This window comes from Girardinichthys multiradiatus, chromosome 7 (assembly GCF_021462225.1).
Source record: "Girardinichthys multiradiatus isolate DD_20200921_A chromosome 7, DD_fGirMul_XY1, whole genome shotgun sequence".
NCBI classification, from domain to species: domain Eukaryota; kingdom Metazoa; phylum Chordata; class Actinopteri; order Cyprinodontiformes; family Goodeidae; genus Girardinichthys; species Girardinichthys multiradiatus.
In genome coordinates this window covers 48851892-48872470 of record NC_061800.1, presented here as the reverse complement: position 1 = coordinate 48872470, position 20579 = coordinate 48851892, and the positions used below count along the sequence as shown (strand labels likewise).

General features: G+C 41.4%; 1 protein-coding gene across 1 annotated transcript in view; it reads right to left on the bottom strand.

The window, feature by feature from the left end:
- LOC124871881 (inactive dipeptidyl peptidase 10-like) overlaps positions 1–6567 on the bottom strand; it is a 168440-nt gene extending 161873 nt beyond the window's left edge. The window contains exons 1-2 of the mRNA XM_047371498.1: positions 6500–6567; positions 3022–3301 (exon numbers count right to left, since the gene is read on the bottom strand). Of these exons, the coding sequence (XP_047227454.1) occupies positions 3022–3078 (57 nt within the window). The 5' untranslated portion in view covers positions 3079–3301; positions 6500–6567. The remainder of the gene's footprint in view (positions 1–3021; positions 3302–6499) is intronic.
- Between the last annotated feature and the right edge of the window lie 14012 nt (positions 6568–20579).

The window sequence follows — 20579 nt, the reverse complement described above, 5'->3', positions numbered from 1 at the left end:
GAGATGGAGCTTAAGGTCACAAACTGAATGATCAGACATTATCGTTCAGGATTTTCTGCTAAAGAGCAGAATTTATGGTTCCTTCAGTTACAGCAAGTCTTTAGATCAGGGCATGATGTGCTGCTCTGTGAACGTTTTTAGCCTTGTTCATGTTGTTAGACAGGTTCTCATTAAGTGATTGTATGATTGTACAGGTCTGGCAGTGAGCTACGCCTACCACCCCTGCTTTGATTTCCTCTCAAACCAAACATTAAATCTGCAGAGAAAGTTCAGTTCCTTCACTGATGAAACCTCTTTCACTGATGCCAGCGCTAAAAGGAAACCACCCAGAGAAATGTCCGAAGTCTTCCACTGGATGTTGTAAAATGTCTCTTTCTAATGGCTCCACTTTTGCTGAATCCTTCTTAATGACCCTGAAAAGCACACAGGATAAAGATCTGAGTTTTCTGTTCAGATTCCTGTTATACCGGGAGAGCCTCGTTGTCCTTCTGCTGTTGGCCTTTCCTTTTTTAAATCACAATGACTCCATAAGAGTCATAAGAAGCTTACATTCAGCAGAGCAACAGTGCAGCTGGCAGCGGTTGTGTAAGAGTTCATCCTCTTGTTTATTGTGAGTTCATCATGTGGAAAACAACAGAATTTAAAGAAAGAAGAATTTCTGACAGTCTGTCCACACTTGTCCAGGTACTGAAGGAAAAACCCAGCAGAACCTGCTGAGCTAACCGTCAGAGTTTAAGCAGTAAAAATAAAACCTTCACCCTTTAGGAAGCAGCTTTACTGTGTTTGGATCCTCCCCCAGAGAAAGGGTCTGTTGTTTAATTCATGTTGTGCATCTGTGCGTGCATGAGAAGCAACTTCGATACGCCTGCAGAGTTTTCACAGCAGAGTGAATGTGTGAGCACCTCTGGAGGTGTCAGAGATGTTTTCCATATGTCTGTGTTTCTGTGAAATATTGCTGTCTCTGCAGGGACGGGTCGGGGCGACGAACAGACTGACTGTTCCCACATCTTTCCTGCCCTGGCAGCCGACTGCCAAGCCGGGATTCTCCCTGTTGTGTCCTGAAGCGCAGAGGGGATTTTCCTTCACTGGAATTCTGTGTTGAACTGATGTTTCTGTGATTCTTCAACATAAAGACAACATAAACAAGGGGCTTTGGGAGTTTGTATTAAAAGTAAAAAATAAAAATGCATTTCTTTAACTTTTTCACACTTCGTTTCATTCTGACCACAAATTTCAAAGTATTTTATTGGGATTTTATTTCACAGACCAACACAAAGTACTGAATAATTTTGATGTAGAATTAAAAAAAAATATTTTGAAAAGTGTGACGTATATTTAACTATAAACATACATTAAAAGAAAATGCATTTAATTACATCAGTTAGGATGGTGTTCTCAGGCTTCCAGCTTCCCTGTTTTTCCTCTAAACGTAACGATGGACATTATGTCCAAACACTGCAGGTTTAGTCTCATCAGACCACAGGACATGTCTCCAGTAATGAAGGTCTCTGTCCCTGAGTAATGGCTTCTTCCTCTCTGAGTGGCCTTTCAGCCCATGTTGGTCCAGGACTGGTTTTACTGTGGATAATGACTCTCCTACCAGCTTCAGCAGCATCTTAACAAGGTCTTCAGATATTGTTCTGGTGATGCTTCACACCAGAACCCGTCTCCTTCCTGAACCGTATGATGGCTGGACATCTCCATGCTGTTTATGCTTGGATATAATTGGACAGATGAATGTGGAACCTTCAGGTACCTGGAAAATTGGACCCAGGATGTTGGAGGTCTGTAGTTCTCCTGATATCTCGGCTGATTTCTGCAGATTGGTTCCATGATGTCACACAAGGAAGCAGAAAGTTTGAGGTGTTGCCTTAAAATACTTCTACAGGTGTTCCTCTGTTTAACTCAGATGCTTTAAATTAACCAATCAGAAGCTTAAAGAATCATGACATCATCATCATCTGGGTTATCCCATATTGTTTAAGGCTATAGTGAGCCTGCTGTATGTGAATTTCTGAATTTGAAGAAAGTAATAAAACATTCTCTCATCATTTGGACTTTCAGCAAATAGAAATTATTTAGTTAACCTTTACCGAGCTGAAACAGGAAATTTTTCTTCTGATTTATTGTACGTGAGGAATAAATGACGACGTGTCTTTTCATACAGTGTATGTAAATATCTGGTTTCAACTGGAACTTCAGCGAAAAATAAATGGAGGTAAGACAGGATAAACTGGGAACACATCAATACAAAATAGGGAAAGAGATTCGAGAAAAGTCCAAATAAAACCTTCAGATCTTCAGGAAATCTACAGACCAAGATGATTTAAGACATTTCAATCTGTGTGCCTGAAGGAAGAACGAGTTCTGGATCAGCATTTATCAGGAGTAGACCAGCAGAAGGTCGGCAACAGCAGCACCATCTTGTAAACACAATTCTCGCTGATAGCTTTTACTCTTTTAAAAGCTGCTCCAGACATTGAGTTGAAGGTATCCGTATCATTAAATTCACATCATCTTACTTATTTTCCATCCAACTCTGATAAAGAAGCCTGGATCTCTGAATCATCAGATGGATTCTAATCACTATGGTCCAAAAATGTTCCTCCACCTTCAGGCCAGACTTTTCTGTCCAACAAACCTACTTGATAAACTTCAAGCTTCAGTCAGTTTCCTTCAGTCCACATGAAAAAGAAATGGATCAATATTAAAAGGTAATACCTGTCAGTACTTGAAGAATCCCACGAATCATTTAGCACTCAGAGAAGATGTTCCAAAGGGAACGCCAGCAAATGTTCTGTCCCATGTTCCAGCTCAGCTACACAACCTTAAGTTATACCTCTCAGTCCAGATGTCAGTAGAATCCAGCACAATGTTCCCCATTTGAATCAGATATTATTCTTGCATCTGAATCACAAAGCTCCAAAGTTTGCTAAACGTTTCTGAGACTTTTAGAAGAGCATGAAGGTGTGCTTACACCCTGCCATATGGATGGAATCAGGAAGAAGAGCAGCAGCTTACCTTTTCATCCATGGAGAACCTCCGGGTGTGCTGCACCGCTCCTGCGCTCTGGTTCATGTCTCTGCAGCTCCGCTCCAACAGAACAGATCCAGATGAGCCTGCAGGTCTCAGGTTGCAGCTTGGAGTGAAGCAGCCGGAGTCAGAGGATGTTCAGATGTCCTCTCTCTCACATACATGCCTGTTTTTTTTAATCATGCAGCCAATGATGCGCTCAGACCGAGCATGCTGCTGCGCCAGCTGTTCCTTCAGCGTTGAGTCAGCAGCACAGCATTCAGCCAGGCTGATGGGACATTAACATGCACTTAAAGTCCATCCACAAAAATGTGTTTGTTTTTTTGTGTCAGAACTTCCACAGAACCAGATTCACAACAGAACCAGAGAATCAAATATTTTAGTGCCACAGAGAGAGATTTCATAACTAGAAACAAGTGCTGCATCTCTAAAATAATAACATGATAATATTACATCTGTCTTTAGATGGATAAAGACAGGATAAAGGTTCAGAGTAACAACACAGTTTGATAAATAAAGAAATGTATACTAAGATGACAGAAAGGCAGAAATAAATCAATTAGATCATCATCCAGTAAAGAATCTTTGTGTTTTATTTATAAAGACTGATTCCTTTTAGCGTCTTTATTGATTTGGCAGCTTGTTGCTTGTCGAGGTGAAGGTGTTATTATGACCTCACTAAGCAGGATGATCGATATGCAGTCAAAATGGGAAAGTCCAAGTTTAGCCCCATGAAGATCCACGCAGCTCCATGCAGATCCATGCAAATCCATGCAGATCCATGCAAATCCATGCAGATCCATGCAAATCCATGCAGATCCATGCAAATCCATGAGAAATCAATAAGGGGGTAAATATTTTTTCACAGCACGATACAGTGCCTTGAAAATGTATAAACCTGAACCTCCATCTCAGTCACAAACGTTAATGTGTTTTATTTGGACAGACCAACACAAAGTAAGTCACCGCTGTGAAGAACAAAAATGATTAAGAAAAATGTGGAAAATATGTGGATCTAGATCTTACTCTGATACCCCTCCATAAAATCTAGAACAAGCTGTTCACCCAATCAGCAACCAGAAGCTGCAGATGTGCTGTTGATGGCCTCAGAAAACATCAGAGAACAACCAGCACCATGAAGACTTAAGAACCCAGCAGAGAGGTCCAGGAGGAAGTCCTTGAGAAGTTTAAAGCAGGGTTAGATTCTGGAACAATATCCCAAGCTGTTAACATCTCCATCAGCAGAACCTGATTTGGGGCATTTTGGATCATTTTAAGTTCTAAAACTGTTTAGAAGATGAAGGTTTGCTGTGTCTTTCTACCCAAGTGCACCTGGAGAATTTCTCTGATTGTTTCTAAACCGAGTTAAAGATCTGAAGCAGAATGTTGGTCCGGTTACACAGAGCTGTGAGGGGAACTGCTCTGCATGGTGAGCATCAATAAGTAAAAGCACTTTTAGAGCTTGCCTTTACTTCAAAGTGTGCATCTGCCTCTATAGAGCAGGGAGATGGGATCTTTTGATGCATGAAAGGTCAAGGTGCAGGAGGAGATGTATCCCTCCCAAAGGAGGAAAACAAGGAGGTCAGAGAAAATCTGCTTAGGAGCAGGACTGCAGACTAGCAGAGGTCTAGCTGTTACCACGCCAAGTGAGAAAACGAGCTGAGGCCTCCATCTGGGTTTCCACTCCATATGAAGCCCAGCTGATTGCTCTCAGATGAGCAACACCTGTGCAGCAGCACCTGCCAGTCACCCTGTATAGAAAAAACACAGCCTGCTTGCAGCCTGCACACAAACCACCGTGGATATGACATAAAATCTGTTTCAGTCAGGGAGTCTAGACCACGTTTTAGCTCCACAATTGAAGAACTTTTTTTAATATTGATAGTGGTTTTATTTCTTGCCCGATGGATTTTTTAACTAGGAGGAGACAAGTCCGAGTGAGTGTTGTTTTATCTGAGCACCTCTTTTCTTCTACTGGGATTCCTCTGGGCTGTGTACTCTCACCTCTTTCATTTGTTTTATACACTAATGGCACCACGTTATTACATTTGCTGATGATTCTGTCATTGTGTTTCTTCTTAGCAGAGAAATCTCTGAACATGGGTTGTTTGTCAATGGCTTTTTAAACTAGTGCAAAGAATCCTTTTTAAATATTAATGTGAATAAAACAAGAGAAATGTGCATGGACTTTGGGAAAATCCCCACACTGATCTCTCCAGTGATGATCAACGACCAAACGGTGGAGGTGGTGCCGCAGTATAAATACCTGGGAGTACTCATTGATGAAAAGTTTTGAGTCGCAGGTAGATTGTGTGGTAAAGAATGCACACCAGCGTATGAGCTTTCATCGCAAGCTTCGTACTTTTAATGTCAGCTGTGTTTTAATGAGAAGTTATTCTTGTTTTATTTTTTATGAGAATGTTTTATTCATGTTTTATTGAATCTGTTCTTACCTTTGCTTTAATTTGTTGGTACGGGTTACTTTCCATCAAAAATAAGAATGAAAGTATTATCAAGGTTTGCAGTCTCTTAATGATCTGAGTGACCTTCATAATTCCAGGTCCTTAAAGAAAACTAGGATCATGTTGGCTGATCCCAGCCGTCCTCTGTGGGCAGAATTCTCCCTCTTCCCTTCACAGATACAAAATGTTATATTGCAAGACGAACAGACTGAAAACTCCTACATCCCCGCTACTATTAGCCTGCTCAGTTCCAGGTCCACATTGTAAGGACTTAGTTTTTTTTTTTGGTTTGTTTGTTTTTGTGTGTGTGGCTGTTTTATGTTTTCTCTGTTGTCTGCACTGCAAATTGCCCCTTTGGGATAATAAAGTTGACTTGACTTGAGCCATACTCCAAACCAAAGGACTGATCAAGTCTAAAACTGAAAAGGCATCTGGCTCAGTGTGGGAATAATAAAGTTTAACAAATAAAGTTGTTCTTTTCCATTTAATTGTTCGTAACTTCATGTGAAACTAAAGGCCTACAGGCCTGAGAAAGTTCTGTTTGAGTCAGGCATCGGGCATAATGTTCTGCATTTAACGACATTTCTTTGACGAAACCCTTTAAACTGTGTATAACGCTTGTTCACTTTAATCCTACAAACAGCGCCCAGATTGTCTGACCTACACTCTATGGGATACTACACACTTGTGACCTCAAGGATAATGAGCAACTAAATGGGCGACTATCTCACAAATAGGGTGCGCAACTGATCACATTAACAAGACTAGGATCACCTACCATATAACAGCAGTCAGTGCAGTGTAGCCTTAACATTATAATAAAATACGCAAGGAAAATGGTAATGTGTAAAAAAACTACCAATTTAATGAACCGTACTGGTCAGTAAAACAAACCTGTCAGTGTTTGTGATCAGTTTGGACCAATATGCAGATAGACACTGTGCAGCTGCATGATTAGAGATAAAGTGCTTCTTTTAATGAAAAAAGGGTTTCCAAAAACTTACACGTTTCCAACAAGGTAGTGCAGAACGTCGGCAGGGAAACAGCAGGTTAGTTAATGGGAGGAACCAGCAAATAAAAATGAGAAACAGTGAGCTTTTAAACTGGGGGAAGTGCCATGTGGAACCAATGAGAAAGGGAGGCAAGTAATTAGATGAATGCTGAATAGGTGTGAGGATAAGCTGCAGAGAACTGAGGGGGAATGAATCTGAGAAGACTAATTAACAGGGAAACAAAGACTAAATAACAAAACTCAGGGAACAGATCTAGGGAAACTATAACCAACAAAAGATTAAGAATTAGGAAGGTAAGAACTATCAAAGTAGTCTGAGGACATAAAGGAAAACACTAACAGGGAATGTAAAAACACGAAGTGACTGAAAGCAACTAATGACCTGACAGAAAGGAAATAAACATGAGCGCCTAAACAAAAGATAATTCTACTAAAATGACAATCCTGGGTAAAAACTAAAAATAAAGTAACAATAAACAGAAGGGAACAAAAGGCCTGGGGAAAAGGAACTAACAGAACTAAGTAGCACTGACCTGCTGGAAAATCAAATACAAGAACCTAGTCAAAGAGGAACTAACACAGAACTATACTAGAAATAAGGCTGGGGAAACAACTACTATTAAGGAAAACAAACCACTGAGTAAACAATAACTAAGGGGATCTAAGGACAAGGTGAGGACACTCCACTAGAACTAAGAAGTACAGACGGAACAGTGACAAAACTAAGAAGTACCAGGCGGGAGTAAATAAACATAACTACTAAACCAAAAGGAACAGAAACACCAAATGGAAAAAGTAAACAAACACAAAGAACAAAATGGCAGATCCTGACAAAACCAAGGGCAATGCACCTTAGTATTATCACTAACAGAATAATAACACACAGACAAATTCCTTTGGTAAGTCTGGTAATAATCTCACTTGTACTACAACAGTAACTCTCGAGTCCTTCTATATAGGCAAGAAGGACAGTTAACACAATTATTGGAACTGCACAGTCACACAGCTAACTAATTTTATCAACTTCGTATATTCAGTCCCATACGGAAGTCCATTCGCTCTATAACGTTGCAGGCCTCATAGAACATGGTTAGCTTAACGTCCGGAAACATCTTTAGCATCCAGCTAATTAGCAACAGTAATAATCTGTAACTGCATAAAGTTCTGCTTTCTGCGAATTGCTTAAACTTGATTTTGCCCTTGAGTGACCAGTAAGGTAGAAACAGGCGGAAAAGATGCATTTACTGGCGGTAGTAAATAATAGTTACTAGCGGAACACAACATTTACGGCGTGTTTGAATCCAACAAGAAATACATGTGTATATTTTAATATGTAAGACTGTTACAGGGCTTAGAGACTCAAATGTATGAAACACTAACAAGGTTAAGTAAAAAAAAAAAAGGTAATCATGACTATTTAAAGTGGATAAGCCTACAATGCATTGTAGTTAAGAAAATGTTTAAAAGTCTGTATGTCTTTTCACAGACCAAACTGTCACTAAGCGCTGTACAGAAAACCAATAACTATTAAAATTAAGCACTACTAAAAAAAAAAGCAAAAATATGACACTATGAAAATAATTATTCAAACAAGGACGTTTTCAGCTGCTTTTCAAAAGAGTCCACAGAGTGAACTAAACAACTGTAGAGGTAGACTGGTCCACAGCCTTGGTGCCACGGGTAGCATCAAGAATTTCAAGAAAACTCTCAACTCCGTCCACTGAAGGATGGAAGAAGAACGTCGTCTTTCCATTTGTGGCTGAAACTTACAGGGATACTTTCCCAGCATAATGTTCTGGTGCATTTTAAACCCAACAACACTCCAGACAGAGCCTGGGTCATCCCAAGGATCAAACACCTCTACATTAGAGAAACCAAACAGCAGTTACACAAACAGATTGCATCTGAAAGAGGCCATCTATGATTAACATGAAAAAGCAACACTGAACAGAGGAGATGGCCTCAGATTTCATCTTTCTAGCACCTACTCTGCAGCCCTGACCTGTCTCCCCATGCAGTTTAACAGAAATTCACATCAAAGGACGTGTGACCAAAGCAATTCACATGGCATCATTACATTTCTGGATCGCCAACAACAACAGAGGGTAGGGCCAGCGACTCACGTGTCCTAACTGTCCCATCAGTGAACTTAATGGCCCTATTATTTATTGATTGCAAGCTTGTTACTTCCAACCATGATTAGACCCCCCCCCCCCACACACACACACACACACACACACGGCAGAATAAGGGTTCATGTGCAGTGATGTGCAACAGCCTGACCACAGGACGCATTCACTGCGGACAACCGGATCCTGCACTCACTGTGAATTACTGGAGACTCTTTTCTGCATGAAGAAGCAGAACTAAAGGTTGATGAGATTGCAGCAGAAGTTCAGGACCAAGCAGAACCTCATTTAAAGTTCCACAATAATCTGGGCTCAGTTAAAAGTTCATTAGGAAAAAAACAACTCATAGCACAGCTCTCCAAATGTTACAAGTTGACCTAATTTCTCCTGAATAACTTTGGTAGTTTAGCTGTCGTTAACATGTTTGCACTTAGTTTGAAAGTATTTACCTTCGTCAAATTCAGCATCACCAATGGGGTCCAACTTTGGACCCCAAAGGTAATAAAAGGAAGGAAAAAAGGACAAAGAGAAATAATTTTTTGAGAAGTTCAAATGGTTTCACCCAGCAGCCACATGTTTCCCTTTGCCTCATGTTTGAAGTGAATAATATCCAGCAGCCATGCTTTACTTAGATGCCCTAACAATATGCTCACATAGTGGGGTTCCTCAGGAGTGCGTTCGACTCCTTTTTACACAAACTGTCTAAAAGAGATCATCCTTCCTATGGTAGATTTATATAAAGGCTTACAATAAGCTGATGCAATGCACTCTGGGGTGCCACACTGGCCTTTCTTAGTGTACTAATCCCTCTAAAGTCCTTCATAATCTGTGGTCTGCAGAAAATGGAGTTAATGTTACATAACAATGATTATTTCTCCAAACCTGCTCTTATTTGACTCATTGCTCAGATACTATGCTATTCTTGTTCCTTCAGATTGAGATCCATTTATACGCTCACTCCGAGCTGGTTTCATCTCCACTTGCTTTCACACATTTAGACAACAAACAGAGTCTAAATTTGTATTCAGAAGCTAAAATTAGAGCTGGTTCTCTGATCGTTCAGATTTGTCCACTCAGAAATTCATTATAATCTTGTTCATCTCCTCCTTGCTGCCGTTCAGCTCTCATTCATGCTGTCCATGTGGATAATTTAAGGTATAGTGACTGATTTGTCTTTGATCTTCATGACAGATTTTTTTTTTCCCGCTGCAGAAGAGCTTGTGGTCCAGATCTGACCTCCTAAAGTCACAATCTGTCCATCAATCTGTTGGCCTCTGAGATGCAGGAGGAGAAACATAAATAAAACAGGAGGACAGGATGCATTTACTGCCTCTCTATCTTCCATCACTTTTTTTCCTGTTGTTGGGTAGAGTCCATTCACAGACACATCTGAAGCGTTGAGCTAATCAGCTCAGCAGCAGCTCTCCGTCAGAGCATAAATGTTATTCTCTCCCCCAACACAAGCAGCCAAACAGCCTTATTTATGCTCTACTCTTTCATTAGCAGCAAGCACACTGGCTGAAGGGTCTTTTATCCCATGAAGACTGAGATGCATTTTCCTGCAAACAGATAAAAACGGTTTATTTTTTCTGTTCTATAAATTTCTGGAACCGCAGAAGCTGCTAGAGCTGGACCACTGCAACCTAATAGGGAGACTTTAATGCGTCTAGACCCAGAGGTCAGCAGGCAGGAGAAATGCTTTCATTTCGATTTAAATTGGACCCAATGTAGACAAGCATAATCTATAGGGATGATGGCTGGAATGTGTAGTTTTAGTTTATATCATTAAATTTAAAGTGAGACGGAGGTTCCTGTACTCCCCAATAAGATGTAGCAATATGTATGGAGAAAAGCTTCACATTTAAGGTAGTGGACACAGTAGGAATGCATCACTGTGGAGATCTGTGTGATAAAAAAGTTTATTATTGGTTGTATTTATAGGATGGAAAAGAAAATTCCAAATGTTTGAATACACCCTTAATTGCATAATAGTCCATTTCATGATATTGTTTCTAATGATGTATTAAATAAATAAATGGTACTTTTAATTTAATGGCACATTTAATGTTACATTTCTTTCATGTTACATTTACTTCACTTATGGGACATTCACAACATTTATTTATTTAATGATGATTTTATTGTATTAATTTTGTCCAGTTTGACCCTCCATTCTTGATGCCTGTATAGGAGGTCATGTCAGAATTTGAATCAGGTGTTCTGGAGCAGACAAACATCTAAAACCTGCAGGGAAGGGGTCCCTGAGGACCAGGGCTGTGAACCATTGAGGTACAGTTTCTAAATTATGAAGGTTTTGTCTTTTTGTCCTTTTGTTCAACAAGTACAGTTCTCTTACTAGGTGCATTTTTCTTTCGTTTCAGCAACTTGAAACATAAAAGTAACAGGAGTGGGAGTCAATTTACCAGGAGTGGGATGGGACAGGATATTTTTTTGTTATGCTGGCCTGGGATTGGGATGGGACAAGAGATTTTTCTGTGGGAGCGGGATGGGACAGGAGAGAAAATCCACTACCGTGTCATCCTCTAGTGCAAAGCTCTCCATGGGCGTGCTTAAGACCTGACTGACACAGAGAGACTTAAATGCTGTGGAGGCCTGTGGCTGGACTAGGCTCAGGTGTATCTAATCAACATGTACTGAGGGGGGGTTACCTGAGGGAAAATAACTGGAACAAACACAAAGAAAATACAGAGAGGGATAACAATCACAAAACACAATATACAGAAGCACCAGGAAAATAGAACTGAAGGAGGAACTAAGTATGAAGTTGCAACACAAAACCAAAGTTCAGGGAATCTATACATAAAAGGTCATCTCCAAACTTTGAAGTCCATCATTCTACAGAGAGGAAGATTATTCCCAAGAGGAAAACATCTGAGACAGCTGCCAATCTTCCCAGGAGTGGACGTCCCAGCAGGCTCAGCCCAAGGTCAGAGCGTGAAGCTCAGAGACATGACCAGAAACCCAAGAGCTCCACCTCAGACTCTACAGGCCTCAGTTAGCAGGTTGAAGGTTGAAGGTCATGACACTGAACCAGTCTGACTGTTTGGAAGTGTTGAAATAGAAAGCCTCTTTTCTCTAAAAATAAGATGGCAGCAATTCAATTCAATTCAATTCAGTTTATGTATATATCCCCAATTCACAACACATCGTCTCAAGCCTCTTTACAAAGTCAGTTCAATCCAATCATCCAGGTTCCCAGTCAGGTTCATACATTCCAATTAATCATCAATCATTGAACAGTTCAGTCAGATTCAGTTATTTATTCAAATTGGATAAAAAGTTTTTCTATCTAAGGAAACCCAGCAGATTGCATCCAGTCAGAGACTTGCAGCATTCACTCCTCCTGGATGAGCATGTAGAGACAGTGGACAGTCACTGGTGTTGACTTTGCAGCAATCCCTCATACTGAGCATGCATGTAGCGACAGTGGAGAGGAAAAACTCCCTTTTAACAGGAAGAAACCTCCAGCAGAACCAGAACCAGGCCCAGTGTGAGCGGCCATCTGCCACGACTGACTGGAGGTTTGAGAGAACAGAGCAGAGACACAAAGAGAACAAAGAAGCACTGATCCAGGAGTACTTTCTATGGGAAGGAAAAGTAAATGTTAATGGATGTAGCTCCTTTAGTCGTTTCATCTAGAAAGAAAGAACAGATAAACTCTGATCCAGTTTTCAAGGTTAGAGTCTGAAAGAGAGCACATAGAGTTAGTCACAGTAGAAGCTCAGTCAGTATCCATGTCTAGGAGAGAGAAAGGGTTAAACACTGAAAGACAGGACTTAGGTTAGCAAACCTGCATTTGAATGAAGAAGAAGACTTCTGGACCAATGTCCTCTGGTTTGATGAGACCAAAGTAGAGATGTTTGACCATAATGGAGAAAACCATGTTTGGAGAAAATCAAACGCATCAGGAAAGGCAACTTTATTTACATAGCAAATTCGGCCAAAGGCAACTCAAAGTGCTTTTCCATAGGAGTATATATAAATATACAGGAGTTCAAAACAACACATTTTAAGAGATAACACATAAAAACAGATAAAAAAGTTAAAAAACCTTTTTTTTAAAAGCAGTTAAAATAAAGTAGTTAAGAATAAGTTACGACAAATAAAAAGGTTTTAATCTCACACCAACTGTCAGAGTCTGGAGTGTGGGCTGTCTGCTGCTAACCATCTTCCACCACCAGGTGCTGCCGGGGCGTGTGAATCGAGGGAGCGACAGGTGTGGCTCATTCCGGGGATCACTGGAAGAGTATAAGAGGATGGATCGCCAGCTCTTCTTTGCCTGAGTGTTTTGCCCTTCAACGGTACAACTATCTGGCCTCACCCTCATTCTTTGAATCTTGTTGCTCTTGAGAAAAGAAACTAACCTTCCTCCTTGTCTCGCTCCTTCTAGGACTCAGACCAATCCAGGGTCCTTGGTGGTGACAGGCCACTTCCGAACCTGAAGAAACTCCGGATCAAGACCCAGCTGGCAGTCCGCCTCACTCTGTGCTCCCGCTTATGCGCGTCCTGTCCACCCTCCAACGGTTCCTCCTCGTCCAGACCACGGAAGCTCCAGGCGGTCCCCTGAGCAGCCTCCCCACGGTCTCCAGACTCATCAGCCATCTTCCTGGCGGAACTAGCCAGGAAGATGGCTGATGAATCCGCTGATTGCTTGGAGGTGTATTTAAGAAGGAGGCTGCCAGCACTTCAGCACCAGAGTGTTTTGCCTTCAGTGGCTGATTTACCTGAACCTTTGTATTAACCTTGTTGATGCCTGACTACGCTCTCAGCATTGTTTGCTGTTTGGATTTTCATCTTCTGGAGAAAGGTCTCCTGTTTTTTGTGGTTTAAGGTTCAAGATCCTTGTCTACTTCATCTGGAGAACAACTAGCTGGCAGCTTCCTGTTTTTTTCCCCATCATCTGGACCAAGCCAGAAGCGTACCCTGTCCACCCTCCAACCCAAGCACTTTCACCTCAGACCTTTGTTGGACGCACTTAGTCCTCTTAAGCTGCACCAGAGAAGTCATAAGTCCGGACCCCGAATCCCTCTACCCCAGGTGGTTAGACTACCTCTTCATGTTGGTGATCTACCCGTACCAGTTCCAGAACTTTTCACATTTATTTCTTGTTTATGAAAATAAATCTTCATAATCTAGTCTCCTCTTCAGAGTGTTTTTCTGCATGTGGGTCAGATCTTTAACAAGTAAAATGGCAAAACCGTCCACTGTTCTCTGAGTGTTTTTCTGCATGTGGTCAAGTCGGCCACAAGAAATATGACACCAACTGTCAACCACGGTGGTGAAGGGATGATGATCTGGGGCCCTTTCATTCACTGATTGGACCATGAACTTGTCTGTTTACCAAAGTATATGGGGTCTAATGTGGGTCCATTTATCCAACAGCTGGAACTTGGTCCAAACTGGGTCATCAATAGAACAATGATCCAAACACAGCAGCAACAGACAGAGACCCAAGTCCAACCAGGAGGGAATATGTCACCCTTTCCTGTCAACTGTTGCAGCACATGTTCAAGGTTAGGACTTAAAGAAGACCAAATGGACCATATCTACTAAAAGCAGAGATTAGACGCTGAGTTAACTCAGGATGAATCATGGTGGTAAGTCATGGTGACAGGTAGATTGGGAAGCCAGTTAGTGACAAGTCAGCACAAACAGTTGTTTTATGTCTTCTCTATCTTGCAGCAGGTTGCAGATCCCACAAAGACGTAGCATCTGTGGGAGCAGCAATGACAAACAGCTTTCCTCAGACAGTTCCTGCTCAAACTATCACTCTCAGCCAATCAGAGCGCTCACATTTCTAATTTGTACACAGACATCAAACACAGCTTCAAGCAGCAGGGTCAGAGGCTAGATGTCAGGCTAAACTGATATTATGACCATGAAAATAAAACATCTCATGTTAAATCCCAGAAAGCCAGTCTGTCCCAGATCGACAATGAGAACTTATTCATTAAATACATTTCAGCTTTTTATTTATAAATTTGTATTTTTAGAATATTCTTCAGTTTCATCCATGTAAATGTGGGCATTTAGCTGACTGGAGGTCAGATGTTTGACTTTATGGACACGGAAAACAGCTGTGATGCTTGGAGTAGTCAGACCATGACTGTCCCTGTAGTTACTAGTCTATAACTCCGAGTCATTTCAGAGAACCAGCTGGAAAACCATCTCAATTCAATTCAATTCAGTTTTATTTATATAGCACCAATTCACAACACATGTCGTCTCAAGGTTCTTCACAACAGTCAGGTTCATACATTCCAATTAATCGTACCCATTGAACAGTTCAGTCAGATTCAGTTATTTATTCAAATTGGAAAAAAAGTTTTTCTATCTAAGGAAACCCAGCAGATTGCATCCAGTCAGTGACTTGCAGCATTCACTCCTCCTGGATGAGCATGTAGAGACAGTGGACAGTCACTGGTGTTGACTTTGCAGCAATCCCTCATACTGAGCATGCATGTAGCGACAGTGGAGAGGAAAAACTCCCTTTTAACAGGAAGAAACCTCCAGCAGAACCAGAACCAGGCTCAGTGTGAGCGGCCATCTGCCACGACCGACTGGGGGTTTGAGAGAACAGAGCAGAGACACAAAGAGACTAAAGAAGCACTGATCCAGGAGTACTTTCTATGGGAAGGAAAAGTAAATGTTAATGGATGTAGCTCCTTTAGTCGTTTCATCTAGAAAGAAAGAACAGATAAACTCTGAACCAGTTTTCAAGGTTAGAGTCTGAAAGAGAGAACATAGAGTTAGTTACAGTAGAAGCTCAGTCAGTAGCCATGTCTAGGAGAGAGAAAGGGTTAAACACTGAAAGACAGGGTCATGTGGATCATCTGTAGAAGGTGAGCATTAAGTTGTTGCCAGCAGAAGCTCGGATGATTCCCCTCTCCAGAAAGGTGTCACAGGTAGACACAGAGCCAGTCCAGGTGTAGCTTCTAGGAAGAGAATAGAGAGAACAAGGTTAAAAGATGAAATAACAGCAAATAATTCAAAATTGAGGTTTCATCTAGTTCATCTAGTTTCTAACCAAAATCATGTCAGACTTGAAAAAATGAAGGTAAAACTAGACCGACACGGTTTCAGTCGAGCTGCTGATTGATCTGTAACCTGTGAAAAGATGCTTCATGTTTTAAATAAACATGAAGAAATGTGCAGAAAGAGAAATAATCACCTCTAATGCTTTAGATGAAAGGGACAGATTCTTACTTTTAGAAAGCTTTGAGGCTGACTTTAAGCCTTTGTTCTGCAGCAACGTTTTTAGAAACCCCTCTTCATGGAAAATGTACACAGACAGGATCTGATGGTGGGTGTGTGTGTGCTCTGTCTGAACAGCTTTCAGGTCAACTTCAAATTTCATCAGCGATTGCATGGCCAGCCTGCTGCGTTTGTCTCTGGGGACATAAGAGACAGCATAAATATGTCCTCATTTATGGCTATTCTCTTCAGTTTTCATTTATATATGAATGTTTTTACTGCAATATCACCAAAAAAACATGATGAAATTTGTTTATAATATTTAATCAAATAGAGCTGTCTTTTTGTGCTTTTAGTTATACTTCTCGTGTGTTTGCATTATTTACAGATTTTCGATTTGGACCTCATGAAATTATAACTTTAAGTCTAAGCTTGGACCAGTTTGGTCTAAATTTCAATGAAATATATATGTGTATAAATCTCAGCCATAATCTCACTCTCAGAAAACTTCTATCGTCTTTATGTTATCCTGAGATTTCAGGAGAGCCTTTGGTCCTTAATTCAGAGTAGCACAGAAAGTTTGTATAAAGGTTGCAACAATCCCTCCTGATTAGAGGTTTTTCATTATGAGGAATTGAAGCAGTGGTGTCCAACCTGAATCCTCAGGTGCGGCTGTCCTGCAGGTTTAACTGGTTCCAACACTTCCTCAGAAGGCCATAATGTTCTGCCAAAGTCTGCTTCATTTAAATCAGGAGTGTGCTAGAGGGAACCATCTAGCTGCTCCCTATCATTGAAAGGAATCAAGTCAAGTTATATGCGGATTCTGTTTGGATGCTCGCCGAATTTGGAAATTTCCTCAGTTCATCCCAAACTCAGAACTCCAACGGATCATACCGTGTACTACCAATGTGTCCTACTAACTTGTATAATGACCGTGTACTACTACTGTGTCCTACTGTTGTGTCCTACTGTTGTGTCCTACTACTGTGTCCTACTGTTGTGTCCTACTGTTGTGTCCTACTACTGTGTCCTACTACTGTGTCCTACTACTGTGTACTACTACTGTGTCCTACTGTTGTGTCCTACTACTGTGTACTTCTACTGTGTCCTACTACTGTGTCCTACTACTGTGTCCTACTACTGTGTCCTACTGTTGTGTCCTACTACTGTGTACTTCTACTGTGTCCTACTACTGTGTCATACTATTGTGTACTTCTACTGTGTCCTACTACTGTGTCCTACTACTGTGTCATACTATTGTGTCCTTCTACTGTGTCCTACTACTGTGTCCTACTGTTGTGTCCTACTACTGTGTCCTTCTACTGTGTCCTACTACTGTGTCCAACTATCGTGTACTTCTACTCTGTCCTACTACTGTGTCCTACTACTGTGTCCTACTGTTGTGTCCTACTACTGTGTCCTTCTACTGTGTCCTACTACTGTGTACTTCTACTGTGTCCAACTACCGTGTACTACTACTCTGTCCTACTACTGTGTCCTACTACTGTGTCCTACTGTTGTGTCCTACTACTGTGTCCTACTACTGTGTCCATCTACGAAGTCCAACTACCGTGTACTACTACTGTGTCCTACTGTTGTGTCCTACTACTGTGTACTTCTACTGTGTCCAACTACCGTGTACTACTACTCTGTCCTACTACTCTGTCCTACTACTGTGTCCTACTACTGTGTCCTACTGTTGTGTCCTACTACTGTGTCCTACTACTGTGTCCTACTGTTGTGTCCTACTACTGTGTCCTACTGTTGTGTCCTACTACTGTGTACTTCTACTGTGTCCAACTACCGTGTACTACTACTCTGTCCTACTACTGTGTCCTACTACTGTGTCCTACTGTTGTGTCCTACTACTGTGTCCTACTACTGTGTCCATCTACGAAGTCCAACTACCGTGTACTACTACTGTGTCCTACTGTTCTGCCCTACTACTGTGTCCTTCTACTGTGTCCTACTACTGTGTCCTACTACTGTGTCCTACTGTTGTGTCCTACTACTGTGTACTTCTACTGTGTCCAACTACCGTGTACTACTACTCTGTCCTACTACTGTGTCCTACTACTGTGTCCTACTGTTGTGTCCTACTACTGTGTCCTACTACTGTGTCCATCTACGAAGTCCAACTACCGTGTACTACTACTGTGTCCTACTGTTCTGCCCTACTACTGTGTCCTTCTACTGTGTCCTACTACTGTGTCCTACTACTGTGTCCTACTGTTGTGTCCTACTACTGTGTACTTCTACTGTGTCCAACTACCGTGTACTACTACTCTGTCCTACTACTGTGTCCTACTACTGTGTCCTACTGTTGTGTCCTACTACTGTGTCCTACTACTGTGTCCATCTACGAAGTCCAACTACCGTGTCCTACTACTGTGTCCTACTACTGTGTCCTACTGTTGTGTCCTACTACTGTGTACTTCTACTGTGTCCAACTACCGTGTACTACTACTCTGTCCTACTACTGTGTCCTACTGTTCTGCCCTACTAATGTGTACTTCTACTGTGTCCTACTGTTCTGCCCTACTAATGTGTACTTCTACTGTGTCCTACTATTGTGTCCTACTACTGTGTCCTACTACCTTGTCCAATGACCGTGTACTACTACCATGTCCTAGTACTGTGTCCTACTAGATTGTCCTACTACTGTGTCCCACTATTGTGTCCTACTACTGTGTCCAACTACCGTGTACTAACAAAGTGTCCTACCTTGTCCAACGACGGTGTACTACTACTGTGTCCTACTACTGTGTACTTCTACTGTGTCCAACTACCGTGTACTACTGCTCTGTCCTACTACTGTGTCCTACTACTGTGTCATACTATTGTGTCCTACTACTGTGTCCTACTGTTGTGTCCTACTACTGTGTCCTACTATTCTGCCCTACTAATGTGTACTTCTACTGTGTCCTACTATTGTGTCCTACTACTGGGTACATCTATTGTGTCCTACTACTGTGTCCAACTACCGTGTACTAACAAAGTGTCCTACCTTGTCCAACGACGGTGTACTACTACTGTGTCCTACTACTGTGTCCTACTACCTTGTCCAACGACCGTGTCCAACGACCATGTACTACTACTGTGTCCTACTATTGTGTCCTACTACTGTGTCCAACTACCGTGTACTAACAAAGTGTCCTACCTTGTCCAACGACGGTGTACTACTACTGTGTCCTACTACTGTGTCCTACTACCTTGTCCAACGACCGTGTCCAACGACCATGTACTACTACTGTGTCCTACTATTGTGTCCTACTACTGGGTACATCTATTGTGTCCTACTACTGTGTCCAACTACCGTGTACTAACAAAGTGTCCTACCTTGTCCAACGACGGTGTACTACTACTGTGTCCTACTACTGTGTCCTACTACTGTGTCCTACTACCTTGTCCAACGACCGTGTCCAACTACCGTGTTCTACTACTGTGTCCATCTTCTGTGTACTACTTTTCAATTAATTTCAGTTCATTTTAATCCTAATCATTGAACAGTTCAGTCAGATTCAGTTATTTATTCAAATTGGATAAAAAGATTTTCTATCTAAGGAAACCCAGCAGATTGCATCCAGTCAGTGACTTGCAGCATTCCCTCCTCCTGGATGAGCATGTAGAGACAGTGGACAGTCACTGGTGTTGACTTTGCAGCAATCCCTCATACTGAGCATGCATGTAGCGACAGTGGAGAGGAAAAACTCCCTTTTAACAGGAAGAAACCTCCAGCAGAACCAGAACCAGGCTCAGTGTGAGCGGCCATCTGCCACGACTGACTGGGGGTTTGAAGTCCAGAGAAAGTCCACAAAAAATCCACACAAGGAGCAGAACCTACATTAGAATCCCACCACCCACTAATCTCACCACATAAATATAAATAGCAAACAATTTGTGTAGTAAAGGACAGTGGTCTCCAACACATAACGGTAATGGTCTTGATTATCATTAACCTAAGCAACAATCAAATAATAAAATATATAAATTTAAAAATAAACTCTAAGAGAAAAAAAACGCTAGAAACTTCTACTAAAATCCAGGCTGACTAGATGTGTCTTAACTTTGCTTCTAAACACTTTCATTCCACCAATAATAGGAGAAAGACGCCTCACCGTGTGATTTTTCCAGTGGTTCTCAACCTTGGTCCTCAGGGCCAACTGTTCCTCATGTTTTAGCTGCAGGGAACATGGAGGATGGTGGGCTCTGAGGACCAGGGTTGAGAAACACTGTTTTAGACCCTTTCTAGAAGTCCTCAGGGTAAGGGGGGGTTAAATACCAGTAAGACAGGGGTGTCAGACTCCAGTCATTGAGAGATAAAGATAAATAATTCGAAAAGATCAGGTGCGCTATACAGACAGTGCCCAGGTAAGAAGAACAGACCACAGCTTCATAAGCTAAGGGGATTTAACCTCATTTCAGAGTCCCAGAACCCCCCCGCCTCTCCCTGACCCAACTAACATGCACACACAGCACGCTGTTTTAGAATGGGAAAAACCTTATTATTTATAAATAATTCTGAAAATTATATAGTATTATTATTTAATAACTACTAAAGAACAACACAACATAAAATGCAAATTAAACAATATATATTTTAGATGTATTAAAAAGCACCGTATCAATAATAATAAATATCAAGAAAACATAGGTTAGTTTACAACTTCTTCATCTACCTAAAAAAATGGATAATTTCGAGTTTTTACGGAGTGTTGTTCCCCTCCG